Here is a 24,702-nt window from a genome sequence, read left to right as displayed (position 1 = left end):
TGTGTTAAATCAATACATTAATGAACTTATTAATAGAATCTGTACAGAAAAAATTCTCTCTTATATCTAAATGCTCAAAAGCACATCAGTTTCCAGTACTTTTATTCTAGACTGATGCCGTACAATAATATAATCATAGCTGCCCCTCCAGTGGGACTCAAAACTTGGAACAGCCTTTATTATCACTCATACAACAGTAAATATCTATGGTGTTTAGTTCAAATTATGCTGGTGATGCAGAGAGTAGAAATACCGGTTGTAATCTTTGTAGCAGTATTCCACAGAAGGGGCAGAAGGGTTTAGAGAAACTGTTTAAGGTGCAGGATTCAGTTGAAGACTTGAAATCCAGTGGATATCTGGGCATGAGAAAAAATTGTGGGGGAGCCAGTTTTGAAGAATATCTCTGACAACACGTGCAAAACCAGGAGGATGTAGGAGGGCAGACCTGCATGCAAACGGCACACCGTGCTAGTTTATGGCTCTGACCAACCCCACCACTGCACTTTGCACCTTGGCAAAAAGCAATCTCTGGAGATTCAAATGGAACAGATGCTGAACAATAGCTACATTGCTCCCCTGCTACATATTCACAAACAGAATGCAGCTTCCTGTTGAAAGAAACACAGATAAGATTAAGAGTGATCGAAAATACATAGGCATGTGTACATACACAAACTAACACACACAACTTCCGATTTTTGCAAGCCATTTTATTTGTTATAACAGAGCCTGGCACTACATGAACATCAGCTGCTACAAGAGCTTAACATTTAAGATTTAACCATTTTGTTTTCCTTAACACTTGGAGATGAGCTTATTCTCATTCCCTTATGCAAAAGATTCTCTCTCTCTCTCCATATTTTTATGCTTATAAGCTTTTATAGTAAAACTTCATCTGTCATCACAGCTTCATCTTATCAACAATTGGTTGCACTGGAAGGGGGGTTGCCTATGGTCAGACCCTTAGGTACAGGCATCTGAAACCGAAGGGAGCCTGCTTACCCAACTGGGAAATTAGTTGGATGAAGCATTTTGAGTTGTGTTATAGATGATGATTGTCTCTAGTAATTCACAAAATGGTGTTTTTTTTTTCCTGTTTTTTCACAATCATTTATGCTGTAAAACTCTATCTTCATCAACAGATGTCTTTACATACAAGGGAGATGGTCAGAATTACTCCTCCCTATGACATATGTTTGCCCTTAATTTTCTGCCATTTGCATAAAGGTACATATTAGCTACTTGTTTATCAACATCCCGACAGTCTCCACCAAAACCGGATGAACTAACCAAGGATCTCTATGGTTTCCATAACATAGAACAAGATCAAATAAAACAAATTAGTACAAAATAAAAGCAGGGTCACAAGAAGTACCTCTTATCAAGGTTTCTAACTTCTGATGCAAGGAGTTTTAGTTGATCCTGTACATGATCATAATTAAGTGCAACCCACTGCTCCATTTGTGCTAATCCAACAGGATCCCAGCCCTCAGCTCTATAAACTTTTGCAGCCAAAGAGGACATGAGACCTAAAACAGTAGAAAAAGCAAAACCCACAAGCCTTTCACGGAGTTCTCTTTCACTGCAAAGAAGTAGCTCCATCCACAACTTCAGTTTTTCCTCCTCAGCACCACCAAATTCTTCTAGATTAGGCTGTTTGCTGTTAATTTTATCTGCCTTCAGCTCAGATAGTACTACATGTCTACAGATGATATTGAAAAGGTGCAACTTTCGGGTAGTAGTATTTGAGAAAGTTCTGGAGGCATGAGACAAAATATTTCCTGTTGAAAGGCCCAGATGGGATTCCACATTTGAAACTGAGAGCCACTTAACCAGTACAAGTTCCACATACTTAGGTGCAGACTGCTTGAAAGCCAACAATGCTGCAACTATATCCCAAACTACCAAAGGCTTATCCAGATGCTCATATTGACTTAAATACCACAACATATTACACTCCCAATAAATCAATTCCTTCTTAGGAAAACCAGGAAAATTTTCAATACCAAACTCTAGGTTTCTGTTTGTTGAACTTTCAAGTTGTTGCCCACCTATCCAGAAGAACTCAATGGCAGCCTTTTGAGTCCTGTGTATTTTAGCAAAAGATGTCAATTTATCTTGTTGAGATTAGATACAAAACAAATCAATCCAGGGAAGGTTTTCACCTTTCTTGACTAAATCATCATTTCCAAAGTAAACACAGCAATAATATGTGTATGGGCACTTTACCTTGCCTGATACATTGGATTCAATAGACCAGCATCAAAACCACGAGCCTACAAAGATCAAGTGCAAATAGGTTAGTTCTTAGACCCATGGTATGCAACAGTACAAGTATGCATCATCATCATCATCATAAAATAAAACATAAATATATGTTCCAAAGAGAGGACAGTAAAACACCAAGGACAGACAAAAAAAAAATCTAACAACAACCCCAAATGCAAGAATTTCATCCTCCATCAAGCCATTTATTCTCCTACAGTTAATAATTGGAAGGTTGGAAACGACTGGTCACCTATTTAACATTCAAATTTCTCAAGCTTTATAATCTTTTTAGATAAGCAAATCCCTAGAAGGCACCCAAGTGGAACACAACTCAAGCACAAGTGAAGAGCATTTAAGGAAGAGAAAATAAAAAGAAACACAAAAACACATCACCCCTACTTATCTCACAAAGAAAATTTATAAAAGAGCCACAAGTGGAAGCCATCAGCTTGGACAACCAAATGAAAAGAGACCTCATGCTTGAGCCTATCAATCAAATGCACCTCTTCTAAACTTATACCTATTCTTCTCCTTTGAGATACTCCATAAAAGACAAGAGTAGTTCCTAAAAAGGGAAATAGCCTGCTGTCAAATTTTAAAATATCCGCACGACATTTACACGGAACACCACAAATCCAAGAATAGCACATGTTTCTATTATTGGATCCTCATGCAGCAATATCAGAGGAAACAACAGGTACCAAAAAGGGTCGCAAGAAAGTATTACAATGCTTTTAGAGTAAAACTTGTCATGTACATATGTACATATAACTTATATTGGGGTATATCCAATTAGCTCTAAAACATAAGCAGATATATATAACCAAAAAGGATTACTTTTCCAGAAACTGCATATGCATAAGGAAACACATAACTTATGAGATTAAGAAACTTTTGCAGGGATGAGATATCATACCACAGCAACCACCAGATTTCCAGGGGATACTGCTACACCATAGCATGAACCAAATAAATATGGGAGCTGCAAAGAAAATATCATATTTTGTTGAAATAGAATAAGGATAATAGAACAAGAAGAAAAAAAACAAACAATAATTACGTCATCGGCAGGGTTCTTTACACCAGGAGTATTTGGAGGAATGGGTACTTCATCGAGGGAATTCCCACATAAACTCCAGCTACGCACAGAATTATCCTATTATCATCAAAAAAAAAAAAACATTGTCATTGAAATCCATAATACTCTGTGAGTTCAAGCTTTAAGCAGCCCTTATAATAAGAGATTGGATGCAGATAATTAATAGAAATAATTGTGTGGGTTATGTGATGGAAACTACTAATTCCTAGCCAAAATAAATATATAAAAAAATCAGATAAAATGACTACCTGGCTGCAGCTGTACAAACAACATCCATCGAAAGCCCAAGCTAAACCTGTAACCTGGTAAAATTCTTAAGCACATAAATAATCATCAATTTGAAGGTAAAGATTAATCAAGACAAGAGACTTACAACATGATCATGTGCATTATATGAGCCGATTCTATCAAATTTTCTGATAGATAAATCACATATCCATACTTCAAAAGATCCACATCCCTTGCCAACTGCTAAGAACATCTTCTGTGGTGATTGTACAGGCACAATAAGCGTGAGAACTGAAACTGGGACAGAATCAGCATTTATAACCTATTTAGAAGCAAAAATTTGGAAAAGATTAAATTAAATTCTTTATCTTATTAATTTGTATAAAACAATTGGGAGACATATTTTTAAAATATTACCTCTTTCAACAATGAGAAAGGGGGATCATTGACCTCAGATGATTTCAGCAATTTCTCACTGTATTCTAGCCAAATCTTCACACTGGAAGAAAGAACATCACAAGGAAAGTAAACCTTGACTATAGTTCATCCTTGTTTTAGCAAGAATTGCAGTAGCGTTGAATATCTCTACTCTTTATCATTAATTACAAACTCAATTAACTATGTAGTAGGGAATGATTTAATTTATCACTAAAGTTTTTTAGGTTCTCCAGTAACAAGAAAAGGACATAGTAAAAAATATACCATTTCCTAGGATCAAAGCAGCCACCTAAAATCATAACACAGACCACAGACCTAATTTTCTATATTTTGCTATAAAAAAAAATACACAATAATTAACCAAATAAGATTCAAATTTTCCCCACAAAATACTGCTACTTTAACTGGAAAAAAGAAACTGAAATAAGGTTCAAGCAAACAAACATGTACACATATACAGAAGCAAAGAGGAAAGGAACATTTTATGATAAAAAAACATAAGAATCCTCTCTCATAAATATTAACAAAAGAAATTTTCGTTCCAGAGAATAATAGTCTAAATAAATAACCCACCTCCCATCTGTACTCCCTGTAGCAAGTAAAACCTGAGGACTTGAAGCATCAGAAGTTAGTAATGCCCAACTGATTGCAGTGACCCATGTGTTATGTGCCTGATGGAATCCAGCAAGCATCACACTGATGGGAACCCTGCTGTGCTCAACAGTATAGGATAGCGGTTCATGAACTCTCCAAAAGGAAATTTTACCAGATTTCCCACCAACTGCAAGTAGAGAAAAGCAGTTGGATGAGTTATCTGGAGGAGCTGAATCGGTTTCAGGTGGTAAACACAGCACTGGCGACCAGGCAACAACCAGTGATGACAGCATTGCATTGCGAGAAGCATATTGATTCACAGTTACCAGTGGGAGAGTGCAGTCTTCTCCTATCTTCTTGAGTGATCTCGTTTTATATGTGCAATCTTCTCCTATCTTCTTGAGTGATCTCGCTTTAGATGTACGCTTATAAACAATTTGAAGTGGATTATTTCCTTCCAACTTGCCAGAATGTGGCTGAAACACCTGAAGAATATATAGAAAAAATCAGAAACAAGGTTCCAATGAAGTTTCACAGATGTGCAAGTTAGAACCACCGGAAAAGTAAAAATCATTGCATGGAAGATTAAGATGTCGAGTTACAAGCATAACTTAGCAAATGTACCAACTTATCGCAGTAGTATAAATCAGCACAGTATTTAGAACCATGTAAAGAGAATTGTAAGGTGAAAGAACTTACATCAGAAGATACAGCAGTTTCTGACTCTCCAAAACTAATATTTGCAAGATAATCATAGAGCATGTCTGTTATATCCACAACCTATGGAAGTTTGTTACAATAGATAGTTGTCAATATAATCAATACAAATAGAAGGGAAATTACAAATTAAAGCTCCTGACGAGGATGACAAATCCAGCATGATGACCATGATATAGCAGCAGATTTTTCTAATAATTATTAGCATTTAGACAAGCAAAACTATGCATTTAGATCAAATTCTCTATGATGAACCACTGGACAATAAATTGTAAACAAAGGAAAATGCTTATTAGTAGATAAAATTGGCTTGAAAGAGCATTTAGAAACCACATAAATGAAAAACATTCCATCATCTTTTTGGTAGTTTTGGTGAGGACTCTATTCACATGAAGAACTCGTGTACTCAACATGAGTTCATTTGTTGTTCTATGGTTCTGAAGCATCCCTTTGGTAACAAAACGATCTATCATCAGTCCTAAATATGGGGCATCAATAAGTCCTTCCCATACGTACCTCTACCCACTCAACTTGGAACTCACAAAATGGTGCACGATACAGCTTCACACGTCCTTCTATGGTGCAAATAGCAAGCAAGCATCTGTACCACACTAAATTTCAATTGAAATTAAACCCACAAGATGACTTAGTCATCCATATAATTATGGATGCCTTACTGCAGCAATTAACAATGGGAAAGACAAAAATGATAAAATGGTAAATATATGAGGTTCATACCCTGCATTAGGAGCCAATCCTATATGTGACCATGAAATTGATCTAACACATGGTCGGATGTCTCGTGATAAACAAGTGCTCAACAAGCAGCCTGAGTATAAATCTGCAAAACACTCCAAATTAAAATAAATTTCGGATGAAACTGAACCATGGACAACTGATGCAAATTACTAATTACGATAGTGTAGGACTCATGGGGAGATTTTTGACACTGTGCAAATGCAAAAAAGGGAAATTCTGGTCACCTATTAAAAGTAACTGGCAAGAGAGTTGTAAAACACAAATTAAGGCATATTCCCATCACTCACATGCAAATATAAACACTTCAAGCAATCAGCCACACTAACATGGAACTCGAAGAAAAACATGAATTTGGTTTCTATAATGAGAATGTCCATCGAAAGAAATCTAATCTGCTCTACAATTAACATATAGACAATTCAAACAGCACTATATTTTGATCATATAGTTGCATGTACAATCTAATCTGCTCTATAATAATTTACCTTGTCTTTCTATCACCCCAATCGGAAAGGGCTTGTTGGCCGGAATCGTTATCAAACCTCGCGGTCCAAATGGCAATGCCGGATTCTACCACAAAATAAAACTAATAAATAAAAAAAACAGAAATTCCCGTTTGCTTACTGAGAAAAAAAAAAGACAACTAATCCGAGAAGTGTAAAAATCAAACTTTGCTAGCTCAATTTGACAGCGGATGATCAGTACAAGTAAAGAGAATCACCAGTATGGTGACGAGGTGGCCGGTGGCGACGGCGATGAGGTTCTCGTCGGACCAGGCGACGGCATTGGGGTACGACGGCGAAGCCACGAGCGAAGCGGCTTGGAAACGGGAGGCCATTGGCGGAGGCCTGTGGACGGAGGTGGTTAGAACTGAATGGGAATTTGGAGGGAAAAATCAAAGATTTTGCGGAAGATCCAGGGATCAAGTCCGGTGTACAACCGATTTTGAGAGGCGGCCTTTATTTTTTTATATTATTTTTTGATTGGGTGGTAGTGGGTAGTGGAGAGAGAAAGGAGGTAAAACCCTAGTTCGAATCCCATTGAGATTGTGGAATGGAGATTAATTTAAGAAAATTTTAGATTTTATAGTATGTTATTATTTTTTCTTCCTCTTCTTCTTCTTTTTCTAATTTTGACTTTATTTTAAATACCGCTGTTTGGATATATTTTTTATTTTTAAAATTTTATTTGGTAATTTAAGAAAATACCGTTGTTTGGTTATATTTTTTATTTTTAAAATTTTAAAATAAATAATAATAACTGTGGTGCGAAATATAATGATTTTTAAAAAATCAAGGTATTAATTTATTTTACTATTTTAAAATTTTAAAATACAAGATAATTTGTATTCTATTTTTAAAGTTTAAAAATAATAATAAAATTTATTTAAAATTTTATTATAAAAAATATTAATATTTTTCTAATTTTAAAAATAAAAAACAAAAAGTGCATCAAAATCAATATTGTAGAGCCTTTTTAATAATAATTTTAAAACGTGTTTTTAACTTTAAAAATATTTTTAATTATTTGAAAAAAAATTTAAGAAACACCTTTCAAAATATAAAAAATCATTTATAGCTTTGAAAAATTTGTTTTCTAAATAAATATTTAATAAGTAATTATCTTAAAAATAATTTTAGATTAAATATTTTCATTAAAAACATGTGATTACATTTAATAATAATTTTATAAAATGTTTCTGGTATTAGTTACACTTTAAATTTTTATCTCTTAAGTATTAAAATAACTAAAAATATTTTTTAAAATCATTGTTAATTATCGGTCGATTGTTATTTTAGAAAGCAGTTTTAACCTAAAAATATTTTTAAACAAAAAAAATTAATAAAATTTAAAGAAACACTTTTAAAAATTACTTGCAATATTTTTTGAATAAACACTTGATTGGTAATTATTTGAAAAATATAGAGAAAATGCTTCAATTAAAAATATTTCAAATAAAAACACTACCAAATCCTTTTTATTTTTATAATTAATAAATTTAAAAATATTTTATCAAAATAACTATATATATATATATATATATATATATATATATATATATATATATATATATATTTTTTTTCAAATTTAATAATTTCAATACTAATTCTAATTTTAGAAAAAATTAGTAATATTTACTTGGGCTGGGAAAAATTTGGGTCCAATTATTTTCACCAAGTGCCAAACCGGCGCGCCCTGGTCACCAGAATAAGACGGACCATGGTCCCTATATAGGCAACCCACCAGCCGCCACGAGCCGCGACTCACCCCGACTCAATCACCATTGGACAATTCTCCATCTCAAGCAAATCGAAACCCTAACGTATTTTTCTCTATTCTCGAAGGAGAAGGAAGGAGCTAACCCTAGCTCTCAAGCTCCAAACACCGTAGACGGCCGTGCGCTCCGTCGAAGTCTCGCATCTCTTGCTTGAATCTTCTCCTCCGGTATGATCTTAATCGAGCTCCGTTAATCTAGGGTTTTGGTATTTCCATTCTGGTAAATTATTTTGGCTTTTGCTTTACTATCTATATTATTTGAGGACCATAGAAGCGTTCGGAGATTCGTAGGCCTTGAGAGTGGTTTTTTTTGTTTCTATGGAAACGAGGGAAAATTTGTGCGAGGGAAAGTGGATTTAAGGTGTGAACTGCGAAGACACGCTACCTGTTTGCAAATTTGTTTGAGATTTTGGTGTAGGATATCAATCGAGGTGAGTGGAGCGATAAAAAAACTCTTTTTTTTTTTTTTCACGGAAAATTTCGAGGGCTTTCCCCCCGAGATAAACAGAGGATAATGGAAAAGAAAAGTCAAGTGTGGTGTGGGAGAACACGAGGAATGTTAGCGATAAGGCTTTGTTGTTTTGTTTGTAGTCGGTTTGAAGCTGGGTTAGCATGAAATTTCAATGAAAAAAAAAGGTTAGATACGAGGATGGGGTTTGATGTCAGATGGCAACAAAATTTTTCATTGGGAGTTGGAAACTGTTAAACCTATATTTTTAGTATCAGTTCTGGTACACCAACATGCTTTACGTATGGATCTCTTTTAAATTGCTAGATTTGCATTTTTAGTATCAATTTGGGTCTGTCTATCCTATTTTCTTGGTTTTTTATTTTTATTTATTTTTTGTTATTTTATATTTGTCCTTTTCCATCCCGCCTCGATCTGGTTCCTGAGAAATCATTGAGAAAATAATGAACATTGGAGTTGGAGTGGCTTCTTCAAGATTCTAAGATTTTGGATGATAGATTGGTTTAATTTTTTTTATGGTTCAAGATTTTAAGTTCTTGTAGCCTTGTAATTCCCTGTGCTTCTCCCTGTATGTATGTGCCTGTTAGCGTACATGTGTTTGTATCTTCTTTTTCTTTTTATTTTTTTTCTTCCCCTTTTTACAATTTTTGTGCGAGTATATTGTCAATCACTGTCTCTTTGGTGTGCATGTTTTAACATCAGAAAAGTAGGCATTTGTGTCGGGTGCCATTTAACTGAAAAATATATTGCATATTTTTCAGGATCATTTTCTTCAATTGCAGTTAAAAGAAATCTGAGTAAGGTAAATGCATAGATATATGTCAAAATCTCACATCATCTCATGACACAGATGCTTTCTTTATGATAGATGACCGGCGCTTGGACAAATATGAGCTTTGCTGTCATACATAGGGATGTAGAGAGGGAATGGGAGAAATCAGGGTGGAGTTTTGGGTCTTTGTTTTTAATTGGAAGTTGTTGCTCACTCTCAGAAGATCTATACATCTGCAAAATTTTGAGAGGGGATGAGGAGAGCAAATTTTATTTCAAATTTATTATAGCTGTGGAGCATCTTGGAGCATATGAGCAATGGAGCTTGTGGAGCACCGCTCACCTCGAGGATTGCTCTCTTGGTTTGCTTCATAGTTTTGGTTTTGCTTTAATTCCATTACTGTTGAACTAAGTACATGATGATAAGTGCAATGGATAACACAATAGCCTGAGTCCTTGCAAAAAAAAATGAGCAATTGTTTCTTCATTTACATGATTGTATTTTCTTAATGCAGCAAAACTCGTTCACTGAGCCCTTGCCGGTATAAAAAATGAGTGGCCGATTTTCTCGCACAATCTATGTTGGCAATCTGCCTTCGGATATAAGAGAATATGAAATTGAAGATCTATTCTACAAGGTTTGAGTTCTAAAGTTTTTCATCCATGTCTATTTTTAGCAATGGTTCTATATATGCTTCCCAATTTCTCAGTGAAGTGATTGCTCAGTGCAATTATGTCTTTCTAATGGTGAACCTCAGTATTAACTAAGCTAATCCTCACACACTGAAGTAGATTCTCAGCTAAACACATCATTTCTGCACTTTTATTGTTGTGTTATTCAGGTTTATGAACTCCCATGTTTTAGCTAGTAGCTGTTAACATGATAAGTTTTAGCATTTAAATTACTGAGTATGCTTCTGGACCAACATTATTTCAGTTGAGGGGTGCCTTCAGTGATATTCTTGTTTATCTACAAATTTTCTCAATGCTAATCATTTTCATCTTGTACCTTGATGTAAAAGCTGTTTAGCACTTGTATTAGTACTGGATACCACATTATAGGGCCTGCCATTTCTTTCAATTGAATCCATAAAAATTGTATGTGTATGACAAATATAAAATTTTGCTCTTTTCAGTATGGTCGCATATTGGACGTTGAGTTGAAGATCCCACCTCGTCCCCCTTGTTATTGTTTTGTGGAGGTATTTTTTAGCCTTTGGTTTTTTCTTAGATGTATGTGGTATGATAATGAGTTTAATCGATTATTTTTGTGTAATTGGCAGTTTGAGAATTCTCGGGATGCGGAAGATGCAATTAGGGGTCGTGATGGCTATAATTTTGATGGTTGTCGTCTGAGGGTAATAAGACTTTCCAACTATTTTCTTGTGTATTTCATTTTATTTTCCCTTAATTGATTCTTCTTTGACGGCTAATGCAGGTTGAACTTGCCCATGGTGGTAGAGGGCAATCATCTTCAAGCGATCGTCGTGGTGGCCATGGTAGCGGGGGTGGGGGCCGCTTTGGTGTTTCACGCCATTCTGAGTATCGAGGTGCATATGAGATTGGGAGATACTGTTGGAATCTTGTATCAGAATTTCTGTCAACTGTTTGTCTATCTTTCATACACTTTTGTTTAAATATCTTTATATGGTTCTGAGTACATGGCTGATTTTGGTGTACAGTTATTGTTCGTGGGCTTCCAAGTTCTGCTTCCTGGCAAGATTTAAAGGTGGGAGAATGTATTACATTCACAAACAACTTAAAACTTTTGTTCACAATGCCATATTGTCACCTTGGTGGTAAATGGATTTCAGGATCACATGCGAAAAGCTGGTGATGTGTGTTTTGCTGAAGTTTCCCGTGATGCTGATGGTATGATTTGTAATACTTATTGCTATTAGCATTTTTCTAAACATCAAATATTAATACCAGCTTTTTATTCTGATGATCATTTTCTTCTACTGTTACGGGGCGGGGGGGTGGTTAAAAATTACATTTACATGTGCCTAGAAAGGATGGGGACTTTTGAAGCCGCAACAGGTGTTTAAATTTTTGTAAGCAGGATGATACCGTTTTAGTTGTTCAATGTAGACAACCTTTCTCAATGTTAATGGAGTTAATGAATTGTATTGATGACTATATCCCACCTAGCAAAACAATTGAAAGATATAACTATACCATGTTAGCAATAATGCTTTAGTATATATGCTGCATTTGACCTCAAATAAGGTCTGATTTAAGCATTATAAGCAGTGAGATTTCTGTCCTGTTGAATTATCATAATTATTATTCCTTGAGATTTTGAAAAAACAGTTGCAAGTAAGTTATTTGTGTATTTTCAGGAACCTTTGGTCTTGTTGATTATACCAATCATGAAGACATGAAATACGCTGTAAGTTATCAAGGGAAACCACTTGTTGCATCTTATTATGTTTTTCCTTGATTCATTATAACTTCATTCGAATGCAGCAGCTGACATGTTCTTCTCTTTCTCAGATTCGGAAACTTGATGACACTGAATTTAGAAATCCTTGGGCAAGGGCTTATATTCGGGTAACCTTCCTCTTTTTAATCTTTTTAATCTTATTAATTTGGTTGGGACCTTAATTACTTAGGGTAAATATATATGAATTTGTTCAATTATTTATGATACGTGGCAACGGATCATTTTCCCCTTATAAGTTATAATATATGGAGAGGCTTGCTTCTAACTTCAATTCGACTAGGTAGAGCATCTATTTTTACACATCTTGGATCTGATGTAGTTTTTCTCATGCAAAAGGAGAGTCCATAAATGAGTGGTCATGCAGCAAAAACATGACTTTCTTTAACCTTTTTTTTTTCCTTGATGACTGGTTTTAACCTACCCTTTGTTACATCATTTTTGCAATAATAATGTTTTGACACCAAGCTTTTGTGGTGTGGGATCAATTACCATTTTTTACATCAAAGCAACCAATAACACTATGGCATGAATTTGTGATGGTATTTCTTTGCTCATGAACTGGAGCAGGTGAAGAGGTATGATGTCAGTCCAAGAAGCCGAAGCCGAAGCCATAGTCCCAGTAGAAGCAGGAGCCTAAAAAGGAACCGGAGGTATACTCTCTCTCTCTCCCCCTCGTCTTTCTCTGTCTCTATGGCCCACATTTTATGGCTTTTCTACATTCTTTGAGTTTCTTTTCTTTCTGCAGCAAATCATTGGAACGATCTGTATCAAGATCAGCTTCAAAATCTAGATCTCCATCTCCTGTCAGGCGATCAAGGTCCAGATCAGCATCTCCCCGTCCGGTGAGCCCTTGGTTTGAATAATGATAAAATACTTCACATGCATATACATAATATATATAACATTCTTAGACAGATGTACACTGTCCTAGTACAACTTAGAGGATGTTGAACGATCTAAACCGGAGGACGATCATCTGTAAATAAGCTGGGTGTTGGAAGAAATCAAGTTGGAATAACTTTGAGAGTGCATTTGACACTGCTTCTATTCAGAAACGTTTTTTTATAGTAGAAGTGTTTTCTAAAAGCAATGTCTAATGAACCCTTTTAGAGTTTGAATGGTGATTTTGATTAAAGTGTTTTTAATTTGTAGGACTTTTCAAAAGTGATTTTTGGAAGAATCACTCACCAAGTGATTTTCAAGTATTAGCCAAACTCAAATTTCTGCTAGGAAGTGCTTCCAAGCATTAGAAAGCGCTTCCAAGTGTTAGAAAGGGCGTCTTACCTCTTTCAAAATCACTCTCTAATGGGCTCTTAGTTAAGTTGCAATAGTCTAGTAGCATTGAGTAGATAACAGCTACAAAAAGAAAATGCTTTTTTGATCTTGGTGTTAATCGATTCTCCTCCTATCCATTGAGCATGAGCATGATTAGAGCTCCCATTACTCAAACCAGAATAGTTTATCAACTAGTGATTTGCTTCAAATGAGAATTTCTAACGTGTCTTATAACAAGCTTGATTTCTTTTCAGGCCAGATCAGGTAGCGCCTGAATCCTGACTCCTCGACAGCCGAAGTTGGAAATATGCTTGTTGTAGCCCTGCTTTGATAGACAGAGACAGTTGGGAGTGCAAGTATTGTTAGTCGATATATGAGACATGAGTGGACTAGTTACTTGAAGAAAAAAAAAATATCCTAAAACTAGGCTATTTTAGAACTAATATCTATCATCATTTTGTGGTTCTTGTGGAAGACACTAAATCTTTACAGTTCAGTTGTTTTGTTCCTTTTCTATTCCTAAATCTGAAGTTACTGCTTACCTATACATTTTTTTTTTGCTGATGTTTTGACAATTATTCATTTCTGCCTTTTGAATTGATGAGTTGGCCTTAGGGTACTTTGAATGAAGGATGAAAATATAAGTAATTATGGATATATAGGTATTTTGATTTTACGGATATATCAGATATTTAAAACTATTGATACGTTTAAAATTAATTAAAATTTATAAAAATATAAAAAAAATTTCATAAAAATATAATTAGAAGTATAATAGATATTTTAAAGTTGTTTTATTAAAGAATTTGATATATATATATATATAATATGATTTATTATATTTGATAATAATATTGTATAAATGGATAAAAACATGAATTTTATAAGTGTGTATTTATTAATAAATTATATTAAATATTATTTCATAATAATATTATGATCTTTGATTATAATGTCTAATTTTAAAATAAATATTAATATTAAAATTATGATTAATTTAATTCAATTGTATTAAATGATATAAATTAAATTGTGATATATGTACAATCTTTTAATATTTAATTAATTTATTAATGATACTAAAAATACTATGAATATATATGTTGAATGCATCATATTTAACAAGGGGCAAACTTGCCCTAGTGGTAAGGTGAGCTGAACCCTAAATCATTTGAGTCCCCTTAACGGTAAAAATTGGCATTTTTTAGGTGGCATTTGTAGTGGGGGCACTATTGTGCGTTTGACCACCATTTTGACCCACGTTGATCATCTGATATATCAAGGAAAATTGACGATTTATCGTCATATCGTTGATTTTTGGGATTTTTTCTTGAAATTTCACTAGAATAATATTTCTCCATCAAATATCATTTCTATAACAGAGATACACTATATATCAACGATATATCACTGATATTTCTCGACATTTTCATCCATGCTTTGAATTGTGTTTTTAATCTGAATGTAATTTACTTTAGGCTTCAAATGATATTTTTTTAAGTTGGGCTTAACCTAAGTTTAATTTGATTGTTTTCAAAAGTAGTTTTTAAAAAAATGAGATAGTATGATCGTGTTTTCTAAAACTTGTTTTTAAAAATTATTTTCAAGCTAAAGATCAATAATACTAAAATTAAGAGTGTTTGACAAGTTTTTAAAAAGCGGTTTTAAATTCAAATTGTTTTTAAAAATACTAGGTTTGTTTGCCAAATTTAATGCCACCTTAATAAGAAAATAAAGGAAAATGTAATTATGCATGAAGAATGAGCAACAAGTCATGTTGGAAAGTAAGAAAATGTAGTGCTACGCAAAATATGAACAATAGAGGCATTGTTGACCATTTTCTATACCTTTTTTTTTGTATTAATTAAATTAATATTTGAGTTTCAAAATTATTAAATTCATAGAGTGAATTTAACAAATCATGATTTGTTTGATTTGAAGTCTATTTACATGTTTTATAGTATTAATTGAATCGGGTTTGGAACTTAACGACTTTTTAGTATTACTTGAATTAATTTTTTGCCTTTTAGCTTTCAATTATTTTTAAAAAATTAGTAAATAATATGTAATAAGTTTTATTTGATTTGAAATCTATTTATCTAACGATAAAATTTAGAAAAATTTAACAAAAAATAGAAAAATACTTCAAGTTCAAAAAGATCGTATTTACAGTTTTAGAAATTAGGTGGTGTAGTGAGAATGAAAAAAGAAAAAGTTGTTCTATTTTATTTATTTTTTATGATTTTTTTTAAATTTATTTTATTTCTTCTTATTTTTCTCATATTTTCTAAAATTTGTTTGCTCAAAACAATAGCTAAAACTATAGCTCACTGATCCGTCAGAGGTCCAAGAAGATACGGGCCACAAAAACAGGCCCAAAGTTAGAGCTAGGGCTTCCTTAGCCGGACGTTGTCTGATCAAAACCCTAGACTCAATGAACTCTATAAAAGCCTTGGGCGTTTCGCCATTTCCTCTCTGCTGCGTCTCGTCGTCTCGCTTGCTCTCTCGGCCTTCTTTGTGCTCTGCTCCAAAATGTCGATCGGCGAGATAGCTTGCACTTACGCCACTCTCATCCTCCATGATGACGGAATCTCAGTCACAGTAAGCCAATCTCTATCGCTCTTTCTCTCGTTTCCGATGATTACTTGTTCGATTCGTTTTGTTGCGGTTTTGATGGATTTGTGGACTTGGTCGTTGATTGATGGTTAGCCGGAGAAGATCAATACTTTGGTGAAAGCTGCGAAGGTGGAGGTTGAGTCTTACTGGCCGGCTCTATTCGCTAAGCTAGTCGAGAAGAGAAACGTTGAAGATCTCATTGCCAACGTTGGTTCCGGTGGAGGCGGTGCTCCCGTCTCTGCTGCCGCTCCAGCTGCTGGTGGTGCTTCGGCTGCTGCCGCCGCTCCTGTAGTTGAGGAGAAGAAGGTATGCTGTTTTTAATCTAGTTTTTGGTACAGCTTAGAAATTTATTGGTCACTGGATTTGGTTGTAGTGGATTTAATATAGCCTTGGAATCGAGATTTGATACGAGTGATTTGGAATTGGATCTGAACTACGCTATAATCAATTCCATGGTGGGAATCCCACTGTAAGTGCAAGAGGATAAGCTCTATAGGTTTAGAACTCCAAATGGAGTTCAACGGTGCATCTGTGCACTAGTTTGAATTTGGTTATGTTTCCAAAAACATGAAAAAAAATTCACATAAAGTCTAAGCTAATTAGTAGTAGTTGTGTTGGTTTAGTTTTCAGCTGTTTCAAATAATGAAATGATTATAAGAGAGGGAAATGATTTATATTATTGCTCTCTAAGCAACATTTATTTTTCATAGTTACTGTGATGAGTTTTTTTCATATTTCTAATGACATTGAGTTTTTCTTGTTTGATTTGCTTATTACTTGTTTTTGAATGTGATACAGGAAGAACCAAAGGAAGAAAGTGACGACGACATGGGATTCAGCTTGTTTGACTAGGAGCTCCTTTCGGCTTTCAGTATGATATTGTTCTTTTTGCAAATTAGGACATGCTGGAGTGGCAACTCATTAAAGTTTTTGTTTTACGATTCTATGAATTTGGTTGTATCTTGACATCACTCTAGATTCTTAGAAGAAATTTTCAGACTTACAGGTAGTTGAAATTTTCCAAATTCTATTATGTTTGGCTCTAGTTGAAACTTGAGATGAACTCTATTGATTTAGATTTGGCATGGATTGTTGAATATCTAAGGCATTTGGCTCTCATTTAATATTTTTGGGTGGGATTTGGTTTTTGAGTGTCTAGGCTATAGAGAAGGTGAGGGGCCGGGAGGTGGGGAAGAGGAGGAAGAATACATTCTCCTCAAACTTGAAAGGAATTCAAAGAAGTTGGATTGTTTTGTTTTTACATGGGGGCAGGAGGTAGTCGTGTCACGTAGTGGCTAGAAGTGGAATTTGTTGATGCTCAAATTTTGGGCGGTATGAAGGCTTTGGCCAGATGGCAGGCTGCGGCCTGGGTTTGCCTGTGAATAGGTCAAATATATTGGGTTTACCTGAAAATAAAGTATGCAATCTTGTCTTTCCTTCACAGTTGAATATATGAATTTTGCTTAGATGTTTAATGGTTTTGTTTATAGTTCTTTACATTCATTGCCCCTTAATTAAACCCTTTTGGTGTTTTGTATTTCTTTTTTCTTGAACCTTGAAATTAGGTGCCCAACCCCTAGTGAGAAATAATCCCATTAGTGCTACAATTGACCTTAGTCCCTGTTGTCATTATATGGATTTTATAAAGCAGAACTAGGTTTTAAACTGTTTAAAGCTGATTTTCTAGGTAGTTTCTGGTGTTGATTTAAGCTCAGATAGTTCTACACTTGATGGTGTTAGACTACATGCAAGATTATCCCTTGCATTGATGCAAGTAGATAGTAACACAACACATCGGAAATATTAGTGACACTAGATGCCCTTATATGCAAGGGTCATTCTATTACTCAACCTGATTGGATGGGTATTCTTGGTTCTAAATCTAATGTCATTACCATTACACCAGTATGGTGCTTGTCACCATGTCCAATTGAACCTTTTCAGCTGTTATATTAAGGACCTCTACTCCTTCATTCTGTAGCTGAGAACATTTAAACACACCAGCAGCCTGCTATTATTAGTTTTTTGAAGTTTATGGGGGCATTGACTAGCTACAAAGCTGAACAGGTGCTATGTTTCTCAAGTCCACAGGGAGTAGTAACTATTTCCTTTAGCAAGAGGGGAAAATAAATTCCAGAAACCTTAACTTATTAGTCATGGGAAAACTCGATATCTATATCGTGTTAAGTTTTTTCTTAGTAGGTAGTGTGCCCATCCTATTCTCTTCTTAAGCTTGTCCACCTGATGAGAAGCCATTTCGCCCGGCTATAATGTCTTCAGCTTGACTTGATTCTGCCAGGTTTTTCACTTGACTTGATGAGCGAAAATAGGTTTTCTGGTCTGGCCTTAAGAACTAGTTGATATATCCTTCCTAGCCTTCTACCTTCAGATATTGGAGATGTGTGCCAACTTCTTACCTTGTTAACATCGAACGAACTGAACCCTCATTCCTTACTTTGAGTTAATCCAATGCACAAAGTCTATTATGATCATATACTGTCTTACCCATTCCAAAAATGCAGCTCATAAAGAGAGGTTAATTGTGTGTTCTTATAGTTTTGAGTCTTCCAATGTCTACATGTTTTTCCCTTTCACAACGTCCAAAATAGATACAATGGAGCGGTCTTCCAAGCTTTTTTGTTCGGTTCTTGTTCATAAAAGTTCCATATCAGCTTAACCAAACCAAGAGAATATGAATTGCCATGGGATACTTGCTGTAGGATAGTGAAGGAGCAGGTATTTAGTCCATCTGCACATATTGCATTTGTTTGAAATAATCCTTCCCCTCCTTTTAAATTTATTGGTTGTCAAAATTTTATCCCACAAAGCTTCGTAAGCCAAAAAACCACACCTTCACAGGAGCCCAGGCATTCCAAACACCTTTTGTAGGAAATGGCTAGCTTCTTCCTTGGATTAGTGATGGTAGGAGGATTTGAGGGATAACCTGCCACCTTCGCATTCCTGTTACTCCTAACTGTCATCCTTCCATTTCCTAATTAAGCATGCCTGGAGTTTCTAGAAAAAGGATGCCACTCCATATTCTCAATCATAAATTGTCTTTGGGAAATGAGGGTTCCCCCAACCTCTTTCCCCAAATTGTTCCCATACCATCGCTACTTGTACATCTATAGTGTTGGCCAGAGAGAAAAATGATCAAAAGGATTCTTTATGGATCACTACACCATCCATCTCACCAAAATTTGGACATTTGTCCTTGATATGGACTCCTTTTGATCGCCTTCCAAACATACCCTATAACCATCGCCCACTGCCGTTGAGCACCAACCCCCCTTTTTCTTGCTTAAATTTAAGAATAATAACTTGCTCCCAAAGAGAGTGGCATTTAGCTGCAAATCTCCAACACCGCCTGCAAATCTCTGGTCACCTTCCCCGAATTTAGGTGCTCGATCTTGGGCCCAACAATTCTTATTCATCTCTTTGCTAATACAAGGGTACCATAGCTTGATAGGCACCTTCTCATGGTGGTTGTCACCCGCCATTGCATCCATAGAATTAACCTCGTATCAAGAGGGAAATTAGCCTAGCAGAGGTTCATTGCTAACTGATAAAACGGGTTAAGATTGATTGAGAGTTGGGATTGGAGAACATTTCCTCACTGTGGCAGCCACCCGTCTAGAATTCCTTGAGTGGGCTTTGGGCCTGAGGTTTCTAGAATACTGATTTGAATTGGGCCGTGGGTTAGGTGGTCCATGTATCCACTCCAACCATCTCCTCCAACACGTGCACCATTTGATGATGTGTGAAAGGTTAGTTTACAGGTTTTACAAGTTTTCTTCGGTCAATGTAGTTTCCCCGTGGAGTCAAACGTGGCATCCCCACGCCACGTCAACCACGACCTCTTCTATTCAATTGACTCTCCAATCTCCCTTCTCTCCACCTTGCGTGACCCACACACTCTTGGATCTTCTCCCACAACGCGGAGCAGGTGGGTTCATGCGATGGTGTGCACGCGTGGGCATGGCTGACGGGTAAGTACCGGGTCCATCCAGAAGCCACCGCCACACACCCACTATGGCCTTCTACGACTCTTCGAGGCCACGCGTCAGACCCCACCCTATCAGCTCACCGTCTTACCAGAAATTTCTGAGCACTCCCCTAATTCTCAACCCTTTATAAACCTACGGTGGTCTCCTCCAAAAAATCACACAATTCTCCTTCTTCCAAGTCTCTCTCTAACCCTCATAACCAATCTGTTTTTTGTTTCTTCCCTCACAATATCATTATGATGACGTCGATGATCAGCGCCTTCGATGCTCTCAGCTTCGAACCCTTCTGCCAGAAATTGAAGCTCTCCTTGGTTCCATCTCTCAGGGAAAAGACGGCTCCGAAAGAGGCGATGGTGATAAAGAAGGAAGAGAAGGAAAGGAGCAATACTTTGCCGCCGCCGCCGCAGTCGCCGCCGTCGCAGCAGAAGCAGCGGCGGCCGGAGGAGAAAAGGTCTAGGTTCGCGCCGGAGTTGGATGGATTGCACTGTTTTGAAACGATTGTGCGTTATTGAGTAGAGAAATTGTAAAGAAAAACGATCCGCAGATAAATTTTGGAATCATTTCGTAGAAATGATATTAAATTAACATTCTTTTTATTACTATGTGATTTGTTTATATTATTTCATCATCTTTCATCTTCCTCTCATCGCCATATTCCGACCTCACTAATTACATTAAATTTAAAAATGTTGCAATAATGAAATATATACATATAAGAAAAAAAATTCAAAATTTCACTCAAGAAAAAATAGAAAGATTTTTGTTTTTGATTTTTTTAAAATAAAATTAATCTATTTCTAAACTCAAATATTATCATACGAATCAAGAACACTAGAAAAGAAGTGGTTGTTGTAAATTACATGGTTCTTGTAATGATTTATAAACTACATGGTTCTTGTAATGATTTTATAAACTTTTTCCCTATGTGCGATGTCACAAACCCCCATCCCAAGCTTTAGACCTAAAGGAGTCCTTACGGTTTTAACACGCGTTTATTTGGTTAAGATGAACCTCTACATATATAGTGTTGGAAGCTTTCTCTCCTATTTGATGTGAGATATTACAAACACTTCATCATATAGACATAATGTCCTTGTTGTGTCCCATGGGATTATGGGGTCAAACATACAAACACCCCATTTAGGTTCAAAACGGACAATATTTACACGATTGGAAGTGAGTCGTTACAAATGGCATCAGAGTCGATCTTCGACTTCGGTGTGGGGGTTTATTTGGCCCCGTAAGAGTGTTCGTCTATTTGGCCGCAATCCCGTGAGACACAATGAGGATGTTGTGTCTATATAGTGGGGTATTTGTAATATCCCACATCGGATGAAGGGAAAATTTCTGATATTATATAAGTATGAACTTTTTTTAATCCTATAGACACGTTTTAAATTCGTGAGAGCCCCTTTAAATTCAAAGTGAATAATATTTTTCTCGAGGCTTACGACCATGTCAACAAAATTTTCACCTTCATGAAACGTGTTTATTGAAAAAGAGCATCAATGGGGGTGTGGTGTCCACCTCCAAGGGTATAATAGCAAGACAAAATAAAATAAAGTGGGAGATGGCTTAACAAAAATTTCACCTTCATGATACGTGTTTATTGAAACAAAGCATAACGGGGGTGAGGTGTCCACCTCCAAGGATATAATAGTAAGACAAAATAAAATAAAGTGGGAGATGGCTTAAAGTGACGGTGTGACGTGTCCTAGTTTTGATGTTCCACGTCATCCACTTCAAATCCAATGGATTTTTTTATATATATATTTAGAGGATAGATAGGGCTATCCTGTTCTTCTTCATCCGATCATTGATTCATATCCATTCCTATCTCTTTATCTACCATGTCAATGTCACCACCTTTAAATAGCCTAACATCCAATATAAATTACAAACATTATGTTACTCTAACTCGTGGCTTAATTTAGTTGGTTGGTATAGTGTCGGTTAGGTGATGGCTTCTATTTTTATTTTTAAAATGAGAAGATTTTTTATAAAAGTAAAAAAAAAATAAAAAATTAAATTACGTCTTTAAATATTTTTTAAAAACTTATTATTATTTTCAATGAGTCATTATTATTATTATTTATTAATATATATATATATAAAATAAAAGTATTATTATTTTTATTTTAATATAAATTATTTATAATTCTAAAATTTAGAGTGTGTTTGATAATAATTTTAAAAAATATTTTTAATATTTATATAATAAAAACTTTTCAATGTTAAAAAAAATAAATTAAAAATTCTTTATAAAATCATTGCCTCAAACAAACAGATACTTCTTTTTTTCGTTTGCTTTCTCAAAGAAGATACGCTACCTTTAATTCCTATAAATTATTAATTGAAATAAGAAAATACCCTTTTTTATAATCAGAATTCTTCTCAATTAATGAATTTAATGACTATAAATACATATGATATTTCCTTTTACAGGTCAGAAGCAATTTTGGTACGTGTCACCTACCCACCTCGATTTCATGGAAAATCCATAAGAGGGGAGGTGAGAATATCAGAGAACCCAATTATAAAATTCTCCCCCCCTCTCTCTCTCTCTCTCCATCTCCCTCTCCCTCTCCCTTCAATTTCTTCCCATTCCATTCCTTTTCTTCTCCACCAAGACATCCCATATTCCTTTGCTTTACTCCCTCAATCTCTTCCACAATACCCGTACTTAAAAGAGCTGAATTGTCTCTTCTTCTTTGCTCTCTCTCTCTCTCTCTCTCTCTCTCTCCAATGGGTTTAGGTTCTGTATGTGTGACAGTACCAGCTGTGGCTGCTGCTGTTGGGTTTTTCTTCTTTGATAGGAGCCATTCCAGAGCTAATCAGGTGATAAAATAGCTTGTTTTTTATTTTTTTTTGCTACAGACTTGTAAACAAATCTGATCTTTCTCTTTCCCTTTTCTTTATACTGAATTTGGATTCAGGGTTTTGGAGGATCCATGGAGGATTTGGTGGTGAGAATGAAGGAGAAGGTGAAGGGTGGACAGGTGGCCAAGGTGGCAGTGGCGCCACAGCTTGATGGGCTGCATTGTTTTGAAACCCTGGTGGAGGTGGTGGGCCGTTAGTCCCTCTTTATTTTCATGAAATACTGAAGGGTTTTCTTGTATTTTTATTTGTATTTTTATTTTTATTTTTATTTTTTGTTGAAGAGCAAAAATGTTGGAATGGAAAGAAAAAAAGAAAAAGAAAAGAAATATTTACAAGGAGTAAAAAAAAAAATATTTGGGTGTGAGATGTGGGTGAAGGGTATTTTTGCCTTCAAAATTTTTTTTTAACATTTTTAGGAGTGGGAGATTATCCTCATAATTAAATGACTTGATTGATATATCTTGACCTATGACAACTTTGGCTTGCATTGATGTTGATTCTTCTTTTTCTCACTTTAATGGGTCATGTGGGAAAATTGGAAAGTGGAAAGAGGGATGAAGCATCTTAGAGTCTATTTTGATAATTATTTTCGATATCGGTTTTCTGTTTCTCGAATAAAAATTAGGAAAATATATTTGTCAATAAAAAACTTTTTCTTTTGTTCTTAATAATAAAAAATAGAGTATTTTTAGATGGTATTATTTATTTATTTATTTATTATTATTATTATTTAGGGTTGCTTTAAAAAATAACTATACGGAATGATTAAAAATAAGATATTATATATAAAAATATTTTTAAAATATATTTAAAAATAAGTTAAAAATATTTTAAGTTTTCAAATAGACTTTATTTTTATAAAATATAAAAAAAAAATAGTTTTTAAAAACTGTTCTAAAAAATTGTTTTTTAAAATTATTTTTGAAAAAAGCTGCCAAACAAGTCCTCATTATTTTTTATAAATTTTGGAATATAAATAATCAAAAGAAAGTTTTCCATACAATAAGATACGAGAGTTTTAACAATAAATAAAAATAAAAAAAATAAATTTTTTTTTCATTGGCATGAGATTTGATTGGATGGATGCATTGTCATTCTACAAAACAATAATGCATTCAAATGAGTGGGGTGACAACTGCTTGAGGCAACATTATCTTTTTGTTTTAAGGGTGGTAGAGAATGACACCAATTCAATTATAACCAAAAAAACCATTCATAACAAAGGTTGAATAAAATTCCAATTAGCTTTTGGTGGGTGGCATGGCATCCATCCATGACCCTAGATAGTGAATTCCACCTCAAAATTAAACCAATCACATTTTGCCACTTGGATATTGATCAAGTGATAATAATTTAATAAATGTGTATATCATGGAAAATTTTCTAATACCAAATGATATTTTGGTTTACTGAAAATATCGAGGAAAAAGAAAAAAAATGTTACAGAAAATAATTTTGTATGTTTGTGTGTGAGAAATGATATGAAAAAAAAACCAGATATAATTAAAATTATTTGAAAACTTATTTATTTTTAAATTTATATAAAAAACTTAAAATAAGTAAAATGAGTTTCAAGTAACATATAAAAATAATTTATTGAATTTAATTTTTCTTATTTTTATCAATATTTTTGAAAACCAAATATAATCTAATGAAAATGATTTTATTACTGTAAACCATAAATCAAATGCAGTTAAAATTAGTTAGAAATATATGTATTTTAAAATTATTTAATTTTTATACAAAAAAATGAAATGAAATGAATTTGAAACAAATATACAAAAAATAATTTATTTTATAATTCTTTTTTTTTTTTTCCCTTTCCTTCGTATTTTCCTCTCTATTTTATTTATCTTTC

At 34.5% G+C, this 24,702-nt stretch overlaps 3 protein-coding genes and 1 long non-coding RNA gene across 12 annotated transcripts; 3 read left to right on the top strand and 1 right to left on the bottom strand.

Annotated features, from left to right (window-relative positions):
• LOC100853102 (uncharacterized) lies at positions 1–7,170 on the bottom strand. Of its 2 annotated transcripts, XM_003634124.4 has the most exons (14): positions 6,825–7,170; positions 6,589–6,673; positions 6,083–6,185; positions 5,861–5,945; positions 5,327–5,407; positions 4,607–5,112; positions 4,013–4,094; positions 3,741–3,917; positions 3,616–3,669; positions 3,329–3,424; positions 3,185–3,250; positions 2,230–2,276; positions 1,376–2,086; positions 1–608 (listed from the first exon to the last, which is right to left on the bottom strand). In XM_003634124.4, exons 1-14 carry the CDS (start codon positions 6,939–6,941, stop codon positions 224–226), a joined length of 2,595 nt encoding a protein of 864 aa, XP_003634172.1. In that variant the 5' UTR covers positions 6,942–7,170; the 3' UTR covers positions 1–223. The 2 variants fall into 2 exon arrangements, with proteins under 2 accessions (XP_003634172.1, XP_010662928.1); XM_010664626.2 differs by lacking the exons at positions 6,589–6,673; positions 6,825–7,170 and having other exon boundaries at positions 5,861–5,955; positions 6,083–6,187.
• A 1,096-nt stretch (positions 7,171–8,266) lies between these two features.
• Positions 8,267–13,888, top strand: LOC100853709 (serine/arginine-rich splicing factor SR34A). 8 transcript variants are annotated; one of them, XM_059743319.1, is made up of 14 exons: positions 8,295–8,548; positions 9,611–9,646; positions 9,718–9,982; positions 10,136–10,258; positions 10,757–10,822; positions 10,904–10,978; positions 11,059–11,170; positions 11,303–11,349; positions 11,435–11,492; positions 11,963–12,012; positions 12,117–12,173; positions 12,634–12,716; positions 12,812–12,908; positions 13,596–13,888. In XM_059743319.1, exons 4-14 carry the CDS (start codon positions 10,172–10,174, stop codon positions 13,614–13,616), a joined length of 753 nt encoding a protein of 250 aa, XP_059599302.1. In that variant the 5' UTR covers positions 8,295–8,548; positions 9,611–9,646; positions 9,718–9,982; positions 10,136–10,171; the 3' UTR covers positions 13,617–13,888. The 8 variants fall into 8 exon arrangements, with proteins under 8 accessions (XP_019081809.1, XP_019081807.1, XP_059599302.1 ...); XM_019226265.2 differs by having other exon boundaries at positions 9,611–9,651; positions 9,842–9,982; XM_019226261.2 differs by having other exon boundaries at positions 9,611–9,651.
• Positions 13,889–15,694: 1,806 nt separating this feature from the next.
• On the top strand, positions 15,695–17,033 carry LOC109124269 (large ribosomal subunit protein P1). The gene is made up of 3 exons (XM_019226299.2): positions 15,695–15,942; positions 16,051–16,263; positions 16,756–17,033. The coding sequence occupies exons 1-3, from the start codon at positions 15,874–15,876 to the stop codon at positions 16,807–16,809; spliced, it is 336 nt and encodes a 111-aa protein (XP_019081844.1). The 5' UTR covers positions 15,695–15,873; the 3' UTR covers positions 16,810–17,033.
• A 3,057-nt stretch (positions 17,034–20,090) lies between these two features.
• Positions 20,091–20,566, top strand: LOC132255268 (uncharacterized). The gene has a single exon (XR_009467935.1). It is a non-coding gene; the product is annotated as an uncharacterized LOC132255268 (long non-coding RNA).
• Positions 20,567–24,702: the final 4,136 nt, after the last annotated feature.

Source organism: Vitis vinifera, chromosome 16 (genome assembly GCF_030704535.1).
Source record: "Vitis vinifera cultivar Pinot Noir 40024 chromosome 16, ASM3070453v1".
Classification (NCBI taxonomy): domain Eukaryota; kingdom Viridiplantae; phylum Streptophyta; class Magnoliopsida; order Vitales; family Vitaceae; genus Vitis; species Vitis vinifera.
The sequence above is the reverse complement of the archived record's forward strand: the minus strand, read 5'-3'. Positions and strand labels throughout refer to the sequence as shown.